This window comes from Channa argus, chromosome 11 (genome assembly GCF_033026475.1).
Source record: "Channa argus isolate prfri chromosome 11, Channa argus male v1.0, whole genome shotgun sequence".
Classification (NCBI taxonomy): Eukaryota; Metazoa; Chordata; class Actinopteri; order Anabantiformes; family Channidae; genus Channa; species Channa argus.
The window spans coordinates 27,515,001-27,538,953 of record NC_090207.1 but is presented as its reverse complement, the minus strand read 5'-3'; the positions used below and the strand labels follow the sequence as shown (position 1 = coordinate 27,538,953).

The 23,953-nt window shown below is 38.9% G+C and overlaps 1 protein-coding gene across 3 annotated transcripts in view; it reads right to left on the bottom strand.

The window, feature by feature from the left end:
* whrnb (whirlin b) overlaps window positions 1–18,704 on the bottom strand; it is a 50,147-nt gene extending 31,443 nt beyond the window's left edge. Inside the window, exons 1-3 of one of the 3 annotated variants that reach the window (XM_067520838.1) lie at window positions 18,561–18,704; window positions 17,452–18,175; window positions 338–514 (exon numbers count right to left, since the gene is read on the bottom strand). In XM_067520838.1, coding sequence (XP_067376939.1) covers window positions 338–514; window positions 17,452–18,174 — 900 coding nt within the window. In that variant the 5' untranslated portion in view covers window position 18,175; window positions 18,561–18,704. Of the gene's footprint in view, window positions 1–337; window positions 515–17,451 lie in introns of all 3 variants that reach the window. The other 2 variants (XM_067520840.1, XM_067520839.1) reach the window with 2 other exon arrangements.
* Window positions 18,705–23,953: the final 5,249 nt, after the last annotated feature.

Here is a 23,953-nt window from a genome sequence, read left to right as displayed (position 1 = left end):
GAGCCCCAGCCTCTACTTTTAGTTGTAGCAAAACTGAACCTCTAAACGGCTATCTGAACAGTGTAAAAAATAAAGATGGTACAGATAGAATTCTTGTATTATTGTATTGTATTCTGCCCTGTTGTGAGATAACTTGTTTTAACACGCAATTTTTAATCTGACAATTTCTGAAATCTACAGTAGTATTTTTTTTTTACAGGAAGTTCGTCCTTTTAAAATACTCTGCACTCGTCTCAGTTATTTAATTGTTTTATTTATTATGAATTTTTCACTAGTAAAATTGCCTTTTACACTGGCCTTTTTTGGCTTATTCCACCACAACACACATTCTCCTTACCATCCTGTCCTCCATGTTTTGCCTTCGCCTCTGGTTGGCCTCCTGGATGTCTGGTGGTGGGGAGATACTCTGGCCTTGAGGGTCCACCCAGCTGTACATATCATTATTGATGTAAATTCCAGGGATATGATCTTTTGAACAAATCAACATGGCCAGCTTCTTGGATCCCTTTAGCACCTGCATTAGAAGAAAAATTAATGGTTGCAGATGCAATACACTGTAAATACTAGGTGTGAGTTTGAATAGTTGACTTTTTGAGATAGACTGGTGACCTGAACCCGCTGTAACACCCCCATCACAGAGCTGGAATAGGGATAGGGCTTCATCACCCTACAAGCCTTAGTAATATACATGTTTAGAGATAGATGCTTGATCCGAAACAACTCTGTTTTTCTTCTTATGTTTTGTCATGGTCTTCTCTGTTATTAAATTACAATAAATAATAAACTGCCAAACTTAATAACTGAGCAGAAACCTTTCTCTGTTTTGTCAAGTAGTGCAAGCTAAAAACAAAAATTCTTGCACCACTGTCAAAGCTGTTCTGTGAGTCACAGGAGGTTTACACTACACTTCTCCACATTAATAATAAGAGCCAGAATCAATCCGCTTCTTTGCACAAGTATGCTCAACCCATTGAAGAAATTTGCTTCGGCCATTGATAGAATACAGTAACAAAGACAATTATAGACAAAAATAGGATAAGTGGTTACAGTTAATGGATGGATGGATGAAATTGTGTTGGAACTGCCACACACAATGTACCTGGGTTTGCCTTCTTTAAGGTCATTCTTCTGTGTATGTCTGTTACTGTTTGGGTTCACAGGGAGGTTGGAGCCTATCCTAGCTCTAGTAATTGTACAGCCCACCTCATCCAAATCCATGCCACGCAAAATCATGGTTTCATGGTATCACCCCACTCCATTGTGGGGTGATAGTTGGATTCTTATGAATGTTACTAACCTGTTAGATAAGCCCCTTACCCTGAAAAACTGCAACCTGGCAGACTGCAAAACTGCAAATTGGCAGACTGCAAACTTATCTTGGAAAATAATTGGAGATTTTTCAAAATATCCACCAACTCTTAAACATCAAAAAGGAGACACAGTGTGAAAATGCCAAATCTACAGGCCTCAAAGCGCAGCAGGGTTAGGCTTGGTGATGTTGACATTGACTTCTGTTATGCTAGTAAGGCAGCTAAGGAGAAGTTGGTTCATATGCTTGAGAAATACCATGACATGTTCTCTAAACATGCACTAGACTGCGGTGAGGCAAAAGGGTTCATGCATCGCATCTACCTCACAGATGAGAAACCATTCTTCCTCCCTTACCGCAGAGTTCCACCAGCCTACTACCAAAAGCTGCGGTAGGCCTTGTCTGAAATGGAAGAACAGAAAATAATAAGGAAGTCTGTGAGTAGGCAGGCTTCCCCACTCGTGCTGGTCTGAAAAAAGGATGGCAGTTGCCTCACTAGTCAGAAAGCCTGGCCGCCCTAGGTGGGAACACCTACTTCGGAATGATGGATTTGACCTCTGGGTTCTATAATATCCCACTGGCAGAAAAAGACAAGAGATACACCACCTTCACCATTCCAATGGAACTGCAACAGAATGCTACAGGGTCTATGCAACAGGCCTGCCTGAATTTAAGCAGTTTGTTGCATTACCTTGATTATGTTATAATCTATATGTTATTCCCACCCACCATATCAGTTTTTTTCACCATATCAGAAAAAAGAGGCGCTGAAAGGTTGATTTCACTGTACAGTAATACCTCTTTTTTGAGGATGCAGACATTGACAGCACTGTGGAAAAAAACTGTAAAGTAATATCCAAACAATAAACTAGAGATTACAGAAGGGGCATGGGAGTGCATTAGGAGGAAGAGAGCTGCCTTTATTTCTGGTGACTTTGCAGGTGTTCGAGCTGCTTAATATATTTTAATCTGCAATTGAGAGCTGCCAGGTATCAGTACAAGGAGCAGGCATAAGAAGATCTGTCTAAATCCAACACAAAGAAACAGTGGAACTCAATCAGAGAGATGACAAACATGAACACAAAAAGGAAACCACTGACTGCCGTAAATGAAACTGAACAATTTTTATTTGCGCTGTAGCACTGACCTCACACCTTATAAAGATGCTGGAGAGGATGGTGCTTACCAACATGTTCTCATCCCACAGTGTCAGATATTGACACTTCCTAACGTGTCAAATTGTGTATAAATTGTAATAATAATACATTTTATGGTAGAAACAGCAGAAATTGGGGAGGGTTGCGTCAGAAAGGGCATCCAGTGTAAAAACTGCCTAGTCAACATCCGGACAATGATCCGCTGTGGCGACCCTGCACTCACAGGATAAGCCGAAAGAAAAATAAATTTTATTTAGTGCCTTTCAAAACACTCAAGAACACAGTACAAACAATTGGCACACATATAAGAGAAAATATTGACAGTACAATGCAATTACAGCGAGTAGGCCAACTTGAACAGGTAGGTTTCGGGTCTGAATTTGAAGACCGCAAGAGAGTATATACTTCTAATAGACAGTGGGAGTTCCAGAGCGTGGGAGCAGAGTGGCTGAAACTACTACTCCCCATGGGAACACTACTGAAAACCTACTTTGCCATCTTTATGAAGGTGCTGGTGATGGAGCATCTCTACTTCAGATTGAAAAACTTTAGGGAGGCCAGCTCAGTACTGTGGATGTCTATGGACACATTACAGGAGGTGAGAGATAGGAGAATGGTACCCAAGCTATTGTCCTTGCTGGAGAATGACTACCACCCCGTGTATGACACAGTTATATCTCTGAGCAGCTCCTTCAATGAAAGACTGTTACATCCTAAGTGTCTGAAGGAGTTATATAGGGTTTTATTCCGGCTGCGATCAGACTGCTACATACTGCAGTAAAAACCCTTTGTGTACTTTCTGACAAAGACAAAACCCTGTTTTTTCACTTTTCATATTGCAACTAATTATTTTTTTCTTTTCATTTGATTCCCCCACTACCACCAGTACCTACTCACCTCCATCTTCCTCTTAGCTGAAGTCTACAGTTCTGCATTTGTCATGGCAGGAACGTTCTAGTCTCGCTCATTTGAACATACTCATAATACAGCTGCCACTGCACTAAACAACTTTTTACTTTTTACAAATACACAAAGGATATATCTTCAACTTTGGGTTACTTTATTTGTACCTGTAGGACAAGCACCAAACTAGTTTAAAATTTGTTTGTTGCTTTCAGAGGTAGCTGAGTTTCTGTCATTTCTCTTGAGTCTGCTGATTTTGTCTGTTTTTAATAAAGTTAATAACTATAGGTAGAAAGTTTTGCTCTTCTGGTAAAGTGGATATTTGGTCTGTATTAGTGGTAGTTTCAGCTTAGTAATCACCCAGCATTTACACCTTTGACCTGACAAACCACACAAATTAGTTTGGTTTCCACGGGGGGAGGGGAGGTTTCAGCTGTAGCCAATTAAGACCATAAATAAGGCACCTGTTGGGCTGGAGTGTCAGCCCTTGTGTTGAGGCCTCCTTGTGTCAAGACTAGTGAGTCTACTTGCAGAGTCCAATGAGCGAGAACATTAAAGCCACGCTCCAATTCTTTTGTTTCTCTACTTTGCTTCAAATTAATCCTCCTACTCCGGGAAGTCTTTTTCTTTGTTTTCAGCAGATCCCTTTTCTCCTACACAGACGCAGCACATGGCGTCCTACTAGAAGACGTCATGTTTTCCACCTGTGCACTCTCACCCGGACCACTTTGTCACCGGCCTCTTTTTCACTTACCCTTGGGAACTGCCAGTTGATGTTCACTGCAGATGTCGACCAGTCTGGCTTCAAGAGGGCTCACTCCACAGAAATGGCACTCCTGACTGTCATGGAATCTCTTCGAGCCGCAAAAGCTACAGGTCAGTCAAGGTATCCTGGCAGGGGCATATTTCTTAGTCTCAAAGCCTCTCTACTGGTGTGCCGTAGGGTTTAGTTCTCAGTCCTCTTCTTTTTTCTGTCTATACTACATCCCTGGGTTCTATCATCCACTCGCATGGCCTTTCCTATCATTGCTATGCTGATGACACACAGCTTTTCCTGTCCTTTCCACCGGACGATTCCACTGTCTCATCACGCATTTCTGCCTTTCTCTCAGACATCTCTGCCTGGATAAGAGAGAGACATCTTCAGCTCAACCTCTGCAAGACCAAAGTCCTTGTCTTCCCAGCCAGACCTTCGACATAACACAACTGCATCAACACTCTGTACAGAGATTGTCCCCACTAAGTTGGCCAGAATTCATTCCTATGCAGTTAAATCTATAAAAATGTTGCTTGCATTTGCATCTCATGAAATGTAAACACTTTTCTGAAAGGACTTTGCCTTTATGTTTTCCTCCTTTACTTAGATTTTTGCTTGCCTTGTACCTCACATGTAAGTTGCTTTTATGTCATGGCGATGTTGCTATGACATGTTCATCTTAATGATGGCTGCTGGAACAAAACTATTTTTATACTACACTTTGGGACTGCAAAACTACATCCAGAAGGACGTGTAAATCATGTAGAACTAAACAAGTTAGATGCTGTAACTCCCTGGTATACAGTGAAACTAGGATAATTAATAACTCACCTATCAGTCCTCTAGACCATTTCACAATTTGAGTCAGATAATTCCTGTTCTTTAAAGATGGTTATCCAAGCCAAGGCATCAAAGAAAAAGATAGAATTAACAAAAGCACAATAACATATGATCATTAGAGTTTTGTCAACTTGAAAACAAGACAATCTTGTCAAACAAACAACAACAATTGCTGATGCCCCTTTTTACCTGCAGGGTCACATTTTGCTACAAAATCCAGTTTTGATTCTAAACATTTTATAAATAAAATGTATAGAATTTATGTATAGAATAAATTGTATAGAATTTATGACAGATGAAAGAGACTGCACGATGAGCGGTAAGTGCAAAGGAGGGGGGCTTGCTGTTTGTGTTAACAACAGATGGTGCACCTCTGGTCACATTACAATCAAGAACCATATCTATAGCTTGGATTTTGAACTGTTAGCTGTTGGTCCCAGACCTTATTATTTACACAATGAATTCTCACATGATATTGTAGTCGCTGTTTACATTACCCCACCTGCTAACCCAACACGCGGCATTCAATGTCAACAGCACTTCTGCAGCTAGTCTGCAGACTAAGCACCTGGGTGCCCTCATGTCTCCCAATCATTTCTCCATTGACAAAACACCCCCTAAATTCACCCAGTATGTAACCTGTACAGAGGAGAGGACTTTGGACTTACTGTATGCTAATGTGGAGGATGCATACAGCTCTACCCCCCCTCCCTCCTCTGGGAAGATCTCATCACAACCTGGTGTTTCTCACCCACACTATGTGCCTCTGGTTAAAAGGCTAGCTGTGAAGTGGAGAACAACATGAGGGAGGGAGGTCTGGAGTGGTATGACGAACATCACAGGTTTCAGACCAGCTGGTAGAGGAGTTGAGGGTAGTGTGGTTAGGGCCAATGAGTTGAACTTGTTCCTTAACAGATTTCACTGTGGCCCCTGCCTCTGATGACTCCCCTGATGCCTCTCTGCGACCACCGCCACTTCCCCTTCTTCCCCCTACGGATAATGCTTCCACCAATTGTAGTGGCCCTCCAACCCCCTCTCCTCACACCACTTATAAGGGCCCTCTTCCGACTCTGAATATGGACTCTAGCTCTTCACCTCCCCCTCCCGACCTTTACTTTTCACACTTCTCCATGTGATAAGACAGCAGAGCAAACTCCCCACCAGCAAGGCTGCTAGTCCGCATGGAGTCAGCCCACGTATTCTAAAAGCCAGTGCTGCCCAGTTCTGTAAAGTGTTTCACCATGTCTTCATCATGAGCCTCAAGAAGGTTCCAAAGCTTTGGAGGAAGTTGTCGCTTGTGCAGGTGTCGTAAACTCTTTGACCCAGGGTTGCCTCGAACCATCTAGAGCTTAATGTGGCAAAGACAAAGTAACTGGTTGTGGATCTGATGTGGGCCAAGGTACTGTGGAGAAGGACCAAGGTGACTGTGGTGCAGGAAGTTAAATAATTTAGAGCGACTAGATTTGTTTATAGCAGCTACCACTGCATCTTTCCAAACCTTACCATCTATATGCTTGTCTGTAGAGATGTTTTGAAAATGTTGTGGAAAACAGAACTTTTCAACACTCTATAGAAATTGTAGGAACAAGAGGCAAAAAAAATTATGTATTTTGCATTTGAGTGGGTCGATATGGTGATGTAACATAATTGCAACATTATTGCATTTTTAAACATATTTTCACTAAATCCATAATTTAATAAGTTTTAACTAAAATGTAAGACATTACATTATTATAGTCAGTTATTATTATGAGTTTGAACAGGGGGTAATAGGACTTAGGCGAAAGACTGGCCTAGAAAAACTAAAGGGAATGATGTTAGTCTGCAAGTAGGGCTTCACTAAACAAATGACAAAAATTGATGCATGACAAAGAAAGTCTCCACAGGCAGTTCATTCACTTAGTTCAACAATGTATCACAACAGCGAATTAGAGGCTGAGGCAGAAGTAGCCGGTTACTATTCTGGGCCCAACATTTCTGCAGGCCACAGCCATTCAGAACTAGAGAGGCAAAGATCAGCACCATAACCATCAAAAATGAGTGGCATTCAAGTGCAATTTGGACTATATATGTATCCCTAGAGTGCTTGAGCCAGGATGGAGTGGGTGGGAGGGAGGCTCTCAGTAAGTCTTGTTTGGGGCAGGATGAGTAGGTGGATAAAATAAGTTTAGGTTAGAAGTGGTTGATGGGTTTATTTTTAGGCTGGAGGAGTTGTGATGCGCAGGATGGCAGGCCAGTGCAGACGTCAGCACTGGTCACTTATTCTAAAGGGGCAACTCTGTGAGTTCTTCCCTGTGACTAAGTCACTATGTCACCCGCTAGGCCTGGTTTGTGCTGAAGGTCTAACTATTTTTTCTCTTTTCTGTCTAGAGGTGAATGCATGGCCCAAAATATTCCAATCAAGTTTCCCTTGTCCAGATTGCAATGCTGTTTTTTTCCCCTCATGATAACCTGAAACAAAACAGCCCAAAAATTTCAATCAAATTCTGCTTCTAGTGATATTAATAACAACAACTTGAAGGAGGACATTTAAAACTTTAAAAGGTATTGTTAAACAAACAAAAATATATATTTCTTATAATGCTGTGCCACTTCTTCAGTTCTGGTCAAAACAGTATAATTTTGAATATGGCCTCACTGAACTCATTGAGGTGTTACATGTATACTGTGATAGTATTTTTAAGTCATAACCTGGAAATTATCCCTGCACACATCACTAACAGTGTTCTGACTTCTGCCTGTCTCTTTCCATGCTGGCATGTTTTTTTATTTACCTACAGTAATTTTTGTGCTGACTTTTGCCTACTTTGTGCCTAAGTTTTAACTGACTTTGGACAGAAATATCTGAAAAATGCCCAATGCAAGCAAACTAAATGTCTCTATTATGCATCTTTGCCATTCTACTACAGCTGCTGAACCATGAAGATTATGGAAAAATATAATGGGTGGTTTGGTGCAATTTTCAAACATTAAAAAACCAACAATATACTTGTTTTTGATATCTGTCAGAGTTAATACAAAACTGTGGCGAATGACAAAGCACTACCATGGCAAGAGAAAACATGTTGTTTCATATATATATAAAACTTTTTTCTTTTAACGATGGCTTACTGACCGCTGATTATTTTTTTTGGGTATATACAGTATGAACACTGTCGTGTATGTCAACAGAACTATCAATGTGCATTAGTGTTTTCACTGTGTCAACATTTGTGTACATACACACACACAATAGACTATGATAACTATTCTTGTATTTGATCTGCCAGAGCTATACTACATGACAGGTTGTTCCTTCACATCAGTGTCATTTGAAGATACATCGACTTCTCCCACATGGTAAGGAGGAGGTGTGTTTAAGGACACTTGACAATAGCAGAGTCCAGCAGTGGACTTGGGGATAGGGATCACAGTTACCCGCAGTCAGTTCAGTCAAGGTTTGTCACGGTTTGTTCTAAACAACATCTCATTATTTTGGCCTTATCAGACTAACAGCAGCTCCCCACAATGTGGAGCAAGCTGAAAGGAAATTGTTGAAGTCATGTGTGGCTGGAGTCATTTGGTTGTGATTATGAAATATTTTTAACAAATGTTAAAATAAAAAGTCTCTGTATTGAAATAAAATGAAATGAAAGTTTCTGCAGGCCAAATAGCAAGTAGGCAGGGTCAGACAGGTGGATGACAAGTGGGCTGTCATTTAACATAATTTTGTTTCTGGCACAGAACTTTTCCTTTACAGATGTAATTATAGGGCCACTTACTATGTGCTAATGGTATTATTAGTTATATTCATGAAACAGGAAGAAGAGTGTTAGCTATCCACTGTGTCTGATAATCAACACATGCTGTCATGTGCATCCAAGCAATTTTCTTACATTTGAGTTTTGGAGAAGATCGGTCTGTAAGTAACACTGATTGTTAATTTTTTAAGATTTTAATGGTAAATGGTCTGCACTTTTCCAGCACTTTAAACCACTTCTCATTACCCCATTCACACTCACAATCATATACACACTCACACACCGATCGGGGTACTCACCGGGAGCAACTAAGTTGGGGTTCAGTGTCAAGGAGAGTTTGGCATGTGACCAGAGGAGCCAGAGATCAAACCAACAACCCTAGGATGGGTGGACCATTGCGCTACCTCTAGAAACACAGTCACCCTTACGTTTGAGATGGGTGATGATACTGCAGGTAACATTATTACTCAATAGGGCAGAGAGGTTGCAGGTGCCAATTGCTTGATAGAGCAGCCGTGTTACAGGTGGAGGCCAAACTTTTCAAATGGAGAAACAGGAGGCCTTGTATCCTTGTATATCTGAGGCTTGGGGATATAGGATATAAGAAATTCTGAGATGCTGGGCAGTAGAGGTTCTGTTTAAATAGTGGTCTGCTGCTAACATACTAGTGCTGTTTCTGTAGAGATTGTGGCTTAAGGGTTGCTGGGCAGCTCAGTTTTTTAAATGACAAGGGAGCTAAGGCTTTGTGCTGAAGAACAACTTCACAACAAGGTTTGTGGCTTTGCCCGGATTTTAGGCGTGCATACACAAAGCTACAAAGACAAGTTCTGACCAAAGAAACTGACTTAATCTGTCTCTCAAAGGAGAGATTGCTGACCTCATCCTTTCCTACATGATGTCTCTCACCTTCTCTTTCTATTAACGTTGCTTAGCAACCACTCCTCCCCTTCCCAATCACTATTATCTCACCCTATGACAGCGTCCCTACACAGGAGGGTCTAGTGCAACTACAGTTGCAGTAGTTCTCAGGGGCAGGAGTAATAGAAATATATAGATGTAGATAGTCTGTCAACTCAAAACACTTTACAACAACTAATTACAGTTAAAAGCTCTGAATACATCTCCAATAGTATTATTGTAGATGTGTAGCCGGGCCTCAGCTGACACCTCTTCTTTTAGTGGAAAACCAAAACCTGCGTTGTGTTGTGAGTAATGTGGAATGAAGTGAGGACCCAAGGTGTCTTGCCAACCGGAAGGGAGTTTATTCTCTCTCATGAATATTCTGTGTAAAATAAAATTAAAAATCAGTATAGCACCTTCATTTGACCAGGGTCCTACATGGACCTCTCTTCAGCAAGGCCAACTGAGGAAAGAGGCGCAAATTGGCAGAAAGTGACATGTATAGAAAACGATGAAAAACATTTTCCTCCTCATAAAAAAAATTTTGAACGATGCAATATTTGAAGCATTGGATCATGTTGAAGTTCTAAAAGCTGTCATCACAGAAACGTGTGTTAGACTCAGAACATTTTTCATAAAGATAAATACAGAGGAACCCTGAACTTAAATTGTATTAATCTTATTTGAAAAACCTACATGACATACTGCAAATATTTATATTGGCTCATCACTTATTTCCCAGGCAGAATGCCTTGAATGTTATGAAGATGCTAAGATAAAGCACACAACTTATGTCACCATCTGGACAAGAGTCCAGATCACTGAGATTGGTCTAATACCCACTAAGGTAGGGGGGACTTTCCTATGTCTGCTACTTAACCTCTTAGAACCTGGCGTCCACATGTGTGTACATCGCATTTTGGTTATATTTCCATAGTAGTTCATTCTACATAACTGAGACCTCTTGGCCACGTATATGGACACTTGGGAGCTTGGGTCTTAAGAGTTAAAAAACTAATAAGACAAAAACAATACGATAGCCTGATCGCTGATAAAAGATAACCTAGAAAAGAAAAATTCAAAGTGGGGCCTTTAGTTTCAGCGCCCCTTCCCCTTTGTAAGCTAGCAGATCAGACGTCTAATTCATAAGTAAATGCCCTCCGCAAAAATTTATCTCATCTCACTTGATCAGATCAATCTCAAAACATTAGTGATTAACCAAAAATGTGCTGGATGAAATGATAAGAGAGACCCTTAATGCGACAGACATACCTTTATTTTTCAAAAGCAAAGCTCTTATTCTAACTAAAGAGGAAAAGACAAAAGAGGAGCCTGTATCATATACAAAAGAAGATGCTATTTTTAAAGATGTCAGAACTCTTGGTTTCAGAAAAATGCTGGATATATTTTCCAAAAAACATAACAGACTCTGAAGGACAGGGAGGGTGGAATGACAACAGGAAATAAACTCATCTATCGTTCCTACTCCTATCTACAATGTAATTATTTTAATCAGTGTCTTTTACTCTCTTTCTTTCTAGAGGGCATCTATATGATATGCAGGTTCATCATCAATAGGGATGAAGTTTGGACTGGTGCTATTTGAGGAATCAGTACATAACATTTTCAGATGACTTAAAAATGAATGACGAGGTTATGGATCTTGGTGGCAATAGGAGGAAAATTTTTAAATTGCTTATAAAAGCCCTACTGCTGTCACCAATATGTAAAGGAAGGAGTTCAACACATTGAACTTGGCCAAGGAGTTTTGGTAAATGATATACGGTGTTTCATCCCATTCTATTGACTTAGATTCCCTATCATCCCAGTCCTATTTTTTTTTTATATTTTAACAGTTTCATTAAATCTTGTGTTATGTAATTTCTCTGGTTTTATCCTGTTCTTACACACGATCTGTATATCATCTATGGTCAAGCTACTTCCGTAAGCCTTCTACATGGAGGTCCTCTGCCAGGATTCTTTTTACTATCTTTGTATTCAAGTCTTAAGTGAAGTCTGTGTTGAAATATATTACTGATTCTGACCTGTATGAGTAAGTTAAAAAGCTACAAAAACACATCTCAGATTCCAAGATGGTGCCAGTGTATACGGCTTGCCATCTGTCTCTGATAGTTTTCCTTGTGTTCGTGCTTCTGACAAGTGTCACTCGAAATATCAACGCTGTACTGGTGTACGATCGCAATACTCTCCTGGAGCTTCGATTCTCACTGAGAAATTTTGTTGAGTTTGAGCATGATGGTCAAAATGCTTTGCCTCCCTTCCTGTTGGAGATGCCACTGTCACTAGCCACTGTTTATAAATCTGCATGTAAAAGTAGCCAGCCACCTCTGTCGTCTTCCATTTCCAGTTTTGAACTTGACTTGTTTGAACTGGGTCACTCTCAACCTGTGCTTTGCGCAGTTATCTATCGTCCACCCAAATACAATAAGGACTTTCTTAATGAATTTTCAGAATTTTTGGCTAAAATCATGCCTAAGTATGATCGAGTCCGTCTCATTGGAGAGTTTAATGTGCATGTGTGCTGTCCAAACAAAACAATGTCCAAGGACTTTTTAAGCCTTACTTACTCTTTTTAATTTCTTCAGCACGTTTCGAAACCCACGCAAGAGCATGGACATGCTCTTGACCTGGTTTTAACTTATGGTCTGTCTGTTACCAACTTGAGGATTTGTGATGCAGTGTTTTCTAATCATATGCCTGTATTATTTGACATTATGCTTCCCTGGAACACCTTTAAGCCTCGCACTCCTGCTCGGTGCGTCCGTATTATTAACTCTTCCACTGCTGCTCAGTTCTCAGTTCTTTTTCCATCAAAACAAGCTCCTGGTTTCATTCCACCTGCCAAACAGCATTAGAGACCGTGCCTCCGTTAAAATCCAGGCAGCCTAAAGTTAATCATACAATCATACAACTGAATCATACAACTCGCACTGTCAGACGCGAGTGCCAAAAACGAAAGTGGAAGAAGTACATGCTGCAGGTGTCATTCCAAATTTTAAAGGAATCCTGGCGTCGTTATCAGGCTATTGTAAAAGAGCCAAAAAGGGAACACTTTTCAAATATCATCCTGTCAAACTGTCACAAGCGTCATGTTCTGTTTAACACTATAGATGTTGTTTTCAATGCCCCAAGTACTGTTTTTTTTAACCTTCCCTGGAAGCATGAGAAAACTTTCTTAAGTTTTTTGTAAATAAGGTGAATAATATGAGGGCTCTCATATCACCACCTGCTTCTGACCTTTCAGTGTCTTTGTTGTGCCCTGTAACTTTTCACCAGTTTGAGCCTGTGACTTTGTTTTTTTTATATAAGAATGTTAGACATCTGAAGACCTCAGGTTCCCTCACTGATGTGGTTCCACCAATTTTTTAAAGAGGTTATCACTACTCTGGGGCCTTCTGTCTCTCTTGGTGTTATTTACAGCAGCCTTGCCTCCAGTGTCTTCCCAAGACACTGCAAACCTGCTACAGTAATGGTAAATGTTCTGCACTTATATAGCACTTTACTACCTATTGGCACTCAAAGCACCTTACACTGCTTCTTATTCACCCATTCACACTCACAATCACACACACAGACACACACACACACTCATACACCGATGGGGGAGATGCTATGCAGCTGGCCAACGATCACCGGGAGCAACTAAGTTGGGGTTCATGTCTTGCTCAAGGACACTTTGACATGTGACTAGAGGAGGTGGGGACTGAACCAACAACTGTGAGATTGGTGGACAACCACTCTACCTTCCTACACCACAGTGCAGCCACTGATTAAAAAGCCAGGCCTGGATCACTTTGTGCGTCTAATTTTAGGCCCATTTCTAAACTTCCCTTTCTGTCAAAAATTCTGGAGAAAATTCTATATGTCCAATTGAAGGACTTTTTAGAGGAAAACAGCATTCTTGAGTTTTTCCAGTCTGGCTTTAAATCGCTTAACACCACTGAATCAGCACTGCTGAGGGTTTGTAATGACATCCTCTTAATTACAGACACTGGGGACTCTGTGGTCTTGGTGCTACTGGATCTTACTGCTGCCTTTAGATCATAACCTTTTGTTTTCTCATTTAGAGCAGTGGATAGGCATCCATGGCACTGCTCTGGAGTGGTTTAGGCCATACTTGGCAGAGAGAACCTTTTGCTTCCAAATTGATAATGTCCAGTCCTCTTCTGTTCCTGTGTTATATGGGGTTCCGCAGGGCTCAATTCTTGGGCCTCTGCTTTTTCCCTCTATCTGCTCCCCCCTGGCTCCATTTAAGCATAACTGTCCTTTCCACTGTTATGCAGATGACACCCAGATATATGTGCCACTGAGACAGAAAGATGGCTATTCTATAAACTCACTGATGGAGTGTCTTGAGGAATTACGAGCCTTGATGGCTCTTAATTTCCTCCATTTTCATGAAAAAAAGACAGAGGTTATTGTCTTTGGTCCAAGCACCAGCAGTGGGCCCCCCTCTTGTAGACCTGTCTAGGCTCTTTGACACAATTTGTTACACCTACTGTCCCTAATTTGAGTGTTGAGCTGGACAGTAGTTTTAGCTTGGACAGGCAGGTTAGTGCAGTGTGAAATCCAGCTTCTTTCATTTAAGACAATAGGCAAAAGTTATGTCATATTTGTCAAAAAAGCACTTTGAGACAGTGATCCATGCTTTTGTCACAACTCTGCTGGATTACTGTAATTCTCTGTATTTTGGTGTCTCTCACTTGTCCCTGTCCTGTCTTCAGCTGTTACAAAATGCCGCTGCACGTTTGTAACTGGAACACGGAAGAGAGAGCACATCACCCCAGTTTTAGCATCACTGCACTGGCTGCCTGTCAATTTTAAGAGTTCATTTCAAAATTAATTTATTTGTTTTTAAGTCCTTAAATGGTCTTGCTCCGCCCTATCTCTCTAAATTGCTATATGTGCACTGCGCCTCCAGGTCGCTCAGGTCTGCTGACCAACAGCTACTGGACGTGCCGAGGACACGGCGGAAGTTCAGGGGATACAGAGCATATGCTGTTGCAGGCCCCAGTTTGTGGAATGCACTGCCTTTGCAAGTTAGACAGGCCTCCTCACTGTCTATTTTTAAATCAAAGCTGAACACTCACTTTTTTCTAAGTAGGTGACTGTACTTTTTTATTGTATTTTTATTCTTTTTATCCTTTATTACTTTATATGTATTTATTTTGGCTTTACCATTTTAAATTGTTAAGCACTTTGGGCAGTTTTTGCTGTTTTTTAAAGTGCTTTATAAATAAAGTTGGCTTGGCTTGGCTAAAAGTATTAAAACATTTACTTCATTTTAAGTCAAGCTATAGGCTTTTTGTAGTCTCTGACTTGTCACATGAAATCATGCTGGAAGTTCAGATATGAATACATATGACCACTAATCTGTCTTATAGGCAAATTTTTATTTATAGTTCATTAGTGCACGACCAATAGAATTTAATAGTAAAAAACAATATCTTTCCTAAATCAGTTTTTATGACCACATTATCCCAATACTAAGTGCTAATAATCCAGTGTAATGAATAAATTGCATTATTGTGATGCAGCATAGCATTTTTCAAAATGGAGGCTGCAGATTTGAACCATATTTTCCTGTTTGTCTTACTTTGCTTAATAATTTACTGCAAATATATTATTGTCTTATGTGGTGTTTTTAGATATCAGAATGTATATCTTTGGATGATTTGTTACATGCCACAGAGTGACTGCAAGATTACCTGGCAATTGCTGGGTGTCTAAGGTCACTATTGGTTAAGACATTCTCATTTTTCAGGTTGTCCACATAGTCTGTGGGGGATTTTAAAGGTTTGTATGACACAACTTTTTAAAAATCCTTTACCACTCAAAGAGCCATTTGGACCGTTCCCAACAGTAAAGAAAACACTTGGAGCCACAAAACCCTTATGATATTAAAAATGAATTTAAATTTCATATAATTTTTTTTTGTTGTTTTGCCTTTACTTTTACTGGTGCATGCAGTCAGCTGTCAACCTGAATAATAAAATTATTCTTTTACTGAAAAATGAAAAAAATAGGCAATTAAAATATTTATTGACCTTCAAGATATTGCCCATCTGAAGGCCGTTCTTGCTCAGAATCATGAATGGGGTGATATTGAAAACCTCCCTAAACCGGACAAACTTGTGTCGGAAACTTGGAATGCTAATAATAATTATTTTTAAAAGCCACAGGGAGCCTCATCAGAGGAATGAGCCGGATCCGGCTATAAAAAAAACTGTCTCAAAAAATGTATATAGTCAAAATTTGAAATAAGACCTCAAAGAACCATTTAAATATAATGGTTCTTTTTGGAACCATTTGTGTCTTGGAACCATTAACATAAATCGTTCTCAAATAACCTCCTTTCTATATGGATTCATTTATGGTTCCTAAAAGATACTTCAAGAGTTCTTTAAACACTTGAATGATTCTTCAAAGAATCATCTGAACGGTTGGTTCTTCTACAGCATCAGTCTAAAGAAACATTTTGGTTCAGGTTAGCACCTTTATTTTACTGACTGCAGAGAAATTAAGCAAATTAAGCAAACAACAGCAACCAAATGGGTCTGTTCTTGTCTATTGTTGACATTTGCAGGCTGAAAGCAAGAAAGGGTCAAATCAGACTCATCACAATATACACGCTGGTCTTCCATGTTAAAGAATGTCCAAGTCAATTATATTGCTCTGAGCATTGAAAATCAAGGAGGGATGCCTAAGAAGACCAATGCACCTCATTATTGTAAACTTACTGATGATTTGATGCTGCAGCTTGTCAGACTGATGTAAAAGGGCATCATAACACCAGCACGATTTTATTACTGAATTGCACTAATCAAAGAACCTATTTAACACTTGCAGTTTCATTTGTTTTCCAATCCACCATCTCATTAAATGTTGTGTCTATCTTAACAGTTAGTCTGATTCGCATAAAATTTCTTTTCTTTTTAAGAGCTGTTATTTTCTACTGTTAATATAACTATTATGAACACGATGAGAATGTGTTGTTGTTCAGCAATAAACACATTCTGTAATTGTCTGTCATTATGTCAATCATTCAGTCAGATATAAAGTTAAAAATCTATTGCATGCTTACATTGGTTAGAAACAGTTTCATATGAAATAACTGAAATTTATCAGAATCATTTAATGAGATAAATCATCAGCAGGATTTTGTGTTATAAAACATATCACAATTATAATTAGGCTATTGAATATTTAAGCATTAAGTCTGCTGTGTGGGTGTTCTTTGGGATTTCAACATAAAGGCAACTAAATACAGACTAATATGAAACCCAGAAAGACTTATTGCAAACTCCGTAGTCTTAATAGTCTCTCAACCAGAAGTCATACAGTATATTTACCCCTCATCTTAATGAGGATATGGTTTGTACATCAGCGTCATTCAGATGCATATATTTTTAAAAGCTACAGTAATCAAAATTGTAAGAGAGGAAATCACTGGTCTTCCCTTACAATTAGCATCTTTCTGACAGTTTAAATTTAAAAACTTATATATACTTATATATACATATATACATATATATACATATACATATATATATATATATATATATATATATATATATATATATATATATATATATATATATATATATATATATATATATATGTATGTATGTATGTATATATATATATATATATATATATATATATATATATATACATACATATACATATATATATATATATATATATATATATATCCCTAAGAGAGGGGCCCCATACCTAGGTTTTCCTAGGCCCCTGTGGGCTGTTTTAGAATGAATTAGAGGATTACCGCTCCAACGCACTTGCACATACATAAATTCCTACCTTTACCGCATCAGTGTGACTGACATTGTTCAAGCTCTTGTCGTTCACGGTCATTATCCGGTCCCCGATCGTCAGTCCTTCTTTCTCTGCGGATGAGCCTGGTTCTACCAGAGACACGTAAATCCCCATACCATGCTCCGAACCGCCGCGGATGCTAAACCCCAGACCCTCGTGGCTCCTGCAGCGTATCAGAGTAACTTTGCGCACTTCCCCTCTAATTGAGCCCTCAAGATTACTTGAGGGCTCTGGCGGAGCCAGAGAAGACAGTTCCGAAGCAGCGGTGAAACCGTCTGCAAAGTCCGAGATGACTGGTTGCTCATGTATGGAACTAACATATTTCTGCAGAGTGGTATCACCCTCGTCTCCAAAGTCCTCTGCACCCCCATTACTGGAAATCATATCTGTCTTCAGGTAGAGTCCCTCGGATGTGTACTGATCGAAGAGGAGCTGGTCCGACCTCGGGATGACCAGGCGCAGCATGGGGAGTAGCTGCCGCTTTCCGGAGGTATTTAGAATTACTTTGAGTGTTTGTACTAAGTCAAAAACGTTGCGCTTGGCGTGGTACACATTGAGGCAGTGGATGAACTGCTCTCTCTCCAGGTCGCTTAGCAGCAAGTAAAGAGCACTATGGAGCTTCTGGACGTTTGCCGAGAGCGCACGGCCACTGGACCCGGCCGAAGTGACCGATGTGCTGAGCGTAACGAGCTCCAAATCAGCGCTCATCCTACAACATAACGGGGAAACACAAAATTATACAGAAGTGAGAAGGGAGTGAACATCTGGTTAAGCTTTGTTTAAGTCGATCATTTCCTTAAAAGCAAAAAGTAAAACATTTTATTGCACAGTGGGCAGCCAGAACAGGTTAACGGTGATCTACGTGTATATCGGCTCTGATATGCGGTCCGCACGGTGTTTCTGCCTGAAACAACGCGCTCTCTGTTTGCTGGTGCATTCTTCCATTCTTCTTCTTGTCTTTATATTTTCAAAACAAAACAAAAGCTTTACCGATGCGTTCACCCCAACAAGCTTCAGCGATTCAGTGTCCCGTGTAATATTGAAAACACGACAGATGAAAGCTCTTTTTAATACCGTAAAAACTATAAAGGTACCTTGTAATTTTGGCATTCGTAATGTTTTTTTCTGGTCAGAAAACAAACTCCAGAGTCTGACAGGTTTTTAATGATGGAGCCTTCTCTGTGCGCAACTGACAGGGAGCGCTACATCCGATGGTCTCAGACCCTCTGTGAATAGGAAATGACGCAAGTGTGTGTATGTGTGCGCGCGCGCGTTGCTAAGAAACTGACAACAGTACTCTCATCCATTACGTGATTATTTATGGCAAGGTTTTGGCTGATGTCATACATTGCTGAGTGAAAGCAGGCGTGAGTTTAAACTACAAATGGTGAAAAACTGGTGAAAAGTCAACTCCTGTCATTTATTTTACAATATACTAAACAAAAAAAAGACAAAGCTCTGCTTGGGATAGCTGTAATTTACCTGGACAACCTATAGGAAAAGAATGTACTGCTGTCAGTTTATCTTAAAAATGTGTTAGGTGGTCATCACCTTGGAGATGGTGTCTGCCTGTCAGACTTTAAGATGATCAAGCTGCATAAAGGCAAATGCCTTGTTGTCATAATTAGAGCTGACATCTATTTTTAATTAGCTATTTTTAGAGGCCCAGAGTTGTCTTACTCCTCATGAAGGTAATGAGGTCCCTCTGTCTGGCCCATTCACATATGTCCAACGCAATGTTCCTGCCTCCCCAGTATGTTGCTGCAGAAATTAGTTCCTGACAAAATGAACTTAGAAATTACAGTAATTACTTGATTTAACATATTAACATGGACCCCAAAGGTTCCAGTAAGTGACCCTGCTCCCACCCTGCAATTTAAATTTGGTGGTTACAACTTACAGGTATAAGTAAAGAAACACAGAACTTTCTCTCTCTATATATATATCTATCTATCTATCTATATATATATATATATATATATATATATATATATATATATATATATATATATATATATATATATATATATATATATATATATATATATATATATATATATATATATATATAATTTCCAAGTACTAGTATTTCTAAGCACTGCATGTTTGGTCAGGAGAATTGATGGGAGCAGCTTTCAAAATCTCCACTTCAGCAGCTTTATCTTTTTCAAAATTCATAGACTGCCACACCCCCAGCTAAGTTTTCACTTAAACTTGAGATTGAATTTGAGGAGCCTAATACATAGAAAAGTTATCAAACCCCCTTCCTTTTTTTAAGTTTCTTTTTTTGTTGCAGCTTGATACTATGATCATTTAAATTATTTTTTTCTCATCAACCTAGATTCAGTACCACATAATTGCAAACTGACTTGAACTTTATTGAGCATCTGTGGAGTCGTCCCCATCCAATCTAGCTATCTAGCTATAATCCTGCCTCAGACAAGAATGGGAGAATATTTCACTCCTAAAAGCAACTGGTCTGACCCCTTCCCAAACATTCACAGACAGTTGTTTTAACAAGAAGAGGGGATGCTACACAATGGTAAACATCACCCTTTTCCAACCTTTCTGTCCGCCTGCCGTGGACTCTGTCATGGTTTTGGTCTGTGGTTTGGTTACTCCTTGTTACGTTTTCGATTTGTTTATCCTCCGCCTGTTTGTTTTATCCTGCTCCCTGTGTTAGTTTCTCCTATTTAGCTATGTTCTTTTCTCCCCGTTAATTTATCCCTTTACCTGTATGTTTACATTAGTTACGGTCTTGTCTAGTCCCTGGGTGTACCTTACATTGGTTCTGTCTTGTCTGGATTTTGTCGGTCTTGTATGTGTACACCCGTTTGTTTGAATAGCTGTCCCGTCTGTCGTTTACCGTGTACGTGTATAAGTCTGTCGTTTGTTACCTTTTCTTCTGTAAGTTTATTACCCTCCTCATGGAGTGATTTTCTGTTGTGCTAACCCCTCCAGTTTCTTTAAAAACGAATACCCCTTTCTTTGTACCTCCTGTTGCCGTCATCTTACTTGGGTCCTTGCTAAATTACTTTACTAACCTTAACACACCAATTGCATTAAAATAGTTATGTATATGTAAAATCAATGTTTTTCAACCCATTATCAATTTGTTGAGTGCTATTACATTAAGTTATAGTACTTAAATAGGGAATACTCAACTAAAGACTCTAGGTACAGTACTTCCCATATTTAGTTAGTATTTTAGTAAGATATACAGTGTGTGTGATTTATCTGTACAATATTCAAGAACAATACACTAGGATAAACTTCTTGTTTAAAGTTACAACATATACCATTTTTCGCAAAGCAGAAAGGTCCACGGTAATTCCAAGTTTAACATGAGCATTAGCTTAGGTTGCACAACAATGTAAGATGTAAAAGTACAATGTAATATAAAATTTAAAAAGAATACATCCATCTGCAGCTTACGACATGACCACCCTCGGACCTTTTATGAGCATAAAAGGTTTTCTTTAATTCCTTTAATTAGACATTTCTTTCGGCAAAATCTAGTTACATACAGATACATCTAGATACATTTAAGTTTAACTTTATATAACGCTAATTCACAACAAAGTCATCTCAAGGCACTAGCCTTAAAAATAGAGCGTGTCTGTTTCCTGATATCTGAAAAGGGAGCTGGTTCCACAGTAGAGGAGCTTGATAGCTAAAGGCTCTACCTCCCATTCTACCTTTGGAAATTCTGGGAACCCAGAGTATGCCTACATTCTGGATCGCAGTGGTTTATTGGTATGATATGGTATGAGGTCTTTTAGATATGAGGGAGCTTGACCATTTAGAGCTTTATATATAAGAAGCATGGTGTTACATAATAATCTAGATTTAACTAACAAGAAGTACAAAAAGTGCATTCAGTCAGTCTGCATTTTCAGTTACAGCTGCACATGAGTGGAACTCTGTTCCAGTGACCATCAAAGAAATGACATCATACAATCTGGTCCAAAACACATCTAAGAAACTAGTTAATTACTAGTCAAACATGTCACTTTGAGACAGGATGCTCCTAATTTTGGCAATGTTCCATAGGTGGAAAAAAGCTGTTCCAGAGATTTGTTTTATGTGACGTAAAGGACATATTCTGGTCAAAAACTTACCTTGCAGTAGTAGAGAAGGACAAAGCTATGCCACCTGCAGTAACAATATGGTTGGACAACATATTTCTGAGAATTTTTGGCCCAAATACGATAAATTCTGTTTTGTCAGAGCTTGGAAGTAGGAAATTGTAGGACATCCAGGCCCTTTATACCTTTTAGGCATGCTTGCAGTTTGGTTAATTGATTTGTTTTATATGGTTTCATAGATATAGCTTGGTGTCAGGGTAGCAATGGATATTTATGGAGTATTTTCTAATGATGTTGCCTATAGGAGACTGTGAATAAGTCACAGTCTTCACTTTTCACTAGGACCTGTATTCCCTAACATTAACAATGTTTTAGTTGAGTTACTGTTTGAAATGTAATTGTTGAATTAATCTGTTTTGTTTAGTTATTTTTATTGTTTTGGGACTAGAGTCTGTTGGGAGGAATTTTACCAGTATTTTATTGTGGTGTTTCTACTGTGAAGGTAGAGTGGATCAGCAGGGTCCTCAAGAAGAGTACAGGCAGGTTTTTATCATTAGGTCCCCTCAGCAGTGGGAAGCTGGGTGCTACCAGGTTGAGATAGTATTAAGTTTAAGGAGATTAAATGCACTCTATTTAATAGTATTATATAGAAGTGTAGGCACAGCCATTGTCACTCTGTAGTGGTTGCAGTTAAATGAGATATTTAGTCTTCATATTGTAAATTATTTAAACATCTATTTTCATGTGATTGAGCTTACCCCATGCTTATCTGTACAGGTGGTAGGTTCCACTTAGGTGAGAGCATAAAATACACAATAGTTGAATAAAGGGTAGGTTAGGGTTTTTAGCTTGCTGTGAGGCTGTGGTTTTTAATTTTTTTTCTTTTATCTATTTAATTTAAGCTTAGTTGATTGCCCAGGATTTTGGTTTTGCCTCCCAATTTATAACTTTTCCAGCACTAAATTTACATCACCTCATGTGTATATGGGGAGACAGCCTGACAGACATATAGTAAAAAGTATTGGTCCTAACATGGAGTCTAGTGGAGTTCCTAACTGCCTAACTTTTGTGTGCACGGAAGATTCATGATTAACTTGAAGAAATTACACTATATGACAAATTCAATTCAAACCAACCTAGTGCAGTTCCTTTAATTCGAATTAAATGTTCCAATCTCAGTAATAAAATCTTGTGATCAATGATGTCAAATGCAGCACTAGGATCCTACAAAACAAGTATAGATAACTAGTCTGTTATCTAAAGTCAAGAGACGATCATTGATGACTTTTACCAGGGCTCTTTCTGTATTGTGATGCACTCTAAATCCAGAAACTCTTTAAACAAGTTAATCCTGTACATGTAGTCCCAGAGTTGTTTTGCAACAACTTTTTCAAGGATTTTTTTTAATTTGTGGTTTGATTATCTTAAAAGTGTAAAGCATTCTTGAACAGTCTAGTTAGGATGTGGTTGATTTTGATGAGGTAATAGTTGAAGTTAACTCACTGAGGTCAATGAGTAAAAAGCAGTCGAAAAGGGATTGGGGCACTGTTGTAGCACTGTTGTAAATGATGTTGGCATGTTGTATGTGATAAAAGAATAATTTCCTTAAATTTGTTCACAGCATTTTCAGAAGCACCTACTGTAGTGGAATATTTTCTAACTGCTGTATAGTCCATTATTGTGAATTCAAATGTTGTTAGAAAATGTTCAAACAATAGAGAATTATGTGGAAATATTGTTAAATTATCAGTTCAATGATGTGTGCAAGGAAAAGGTCTAGCGTGTAACTAAAACAGTGGGCTTATTTATTGTAGAGTTTGGTAAAACCAATTGAATTTAATATTGAAATAAATGCAATGTTAAGGCAGTTACTATCAGCATCTATGTGAATGTTATAGTCACCAACTATAATGGCTTTATCTGTACTAAGCACCAAATTGGTTAGAAAATCTGAAAATTCAATCAAAAACTACTGACTGGAAGACGGTACATAATAACAAATAGAAGTGTTTTTTTAGTTTTCCAGTTTTGGTGTGAAAGGCTAAGAGTAAGGCTCTCAAATAAGTTATAACTAGGTTTAGGTCCAGGGTTTATTGGTAAGCTTTAGTGGAAGATTGTTGCTACTTCTTTACCCACCTTAGCCTGTAAATTGACTTTTGGTATTTCTTTGAGTGGCTTTGTTTTTTAATTCTCCCTTATGAAGTTTCCCATTTAAGTGTTTAGTTTGCCACAGTTAGGACTCACAAACTCGTGACTTTAAAACTTAAGTTGGCACGTTGGTGAGTTACCCCATTACTGTCCTGATACTCTAAGAATCTGTATTTATTTTTTTAATTCATGATTTTTATGGATATATGATGAGTCAAGTGTTCTCTGCAACTCTTTATGATAAAAGAACT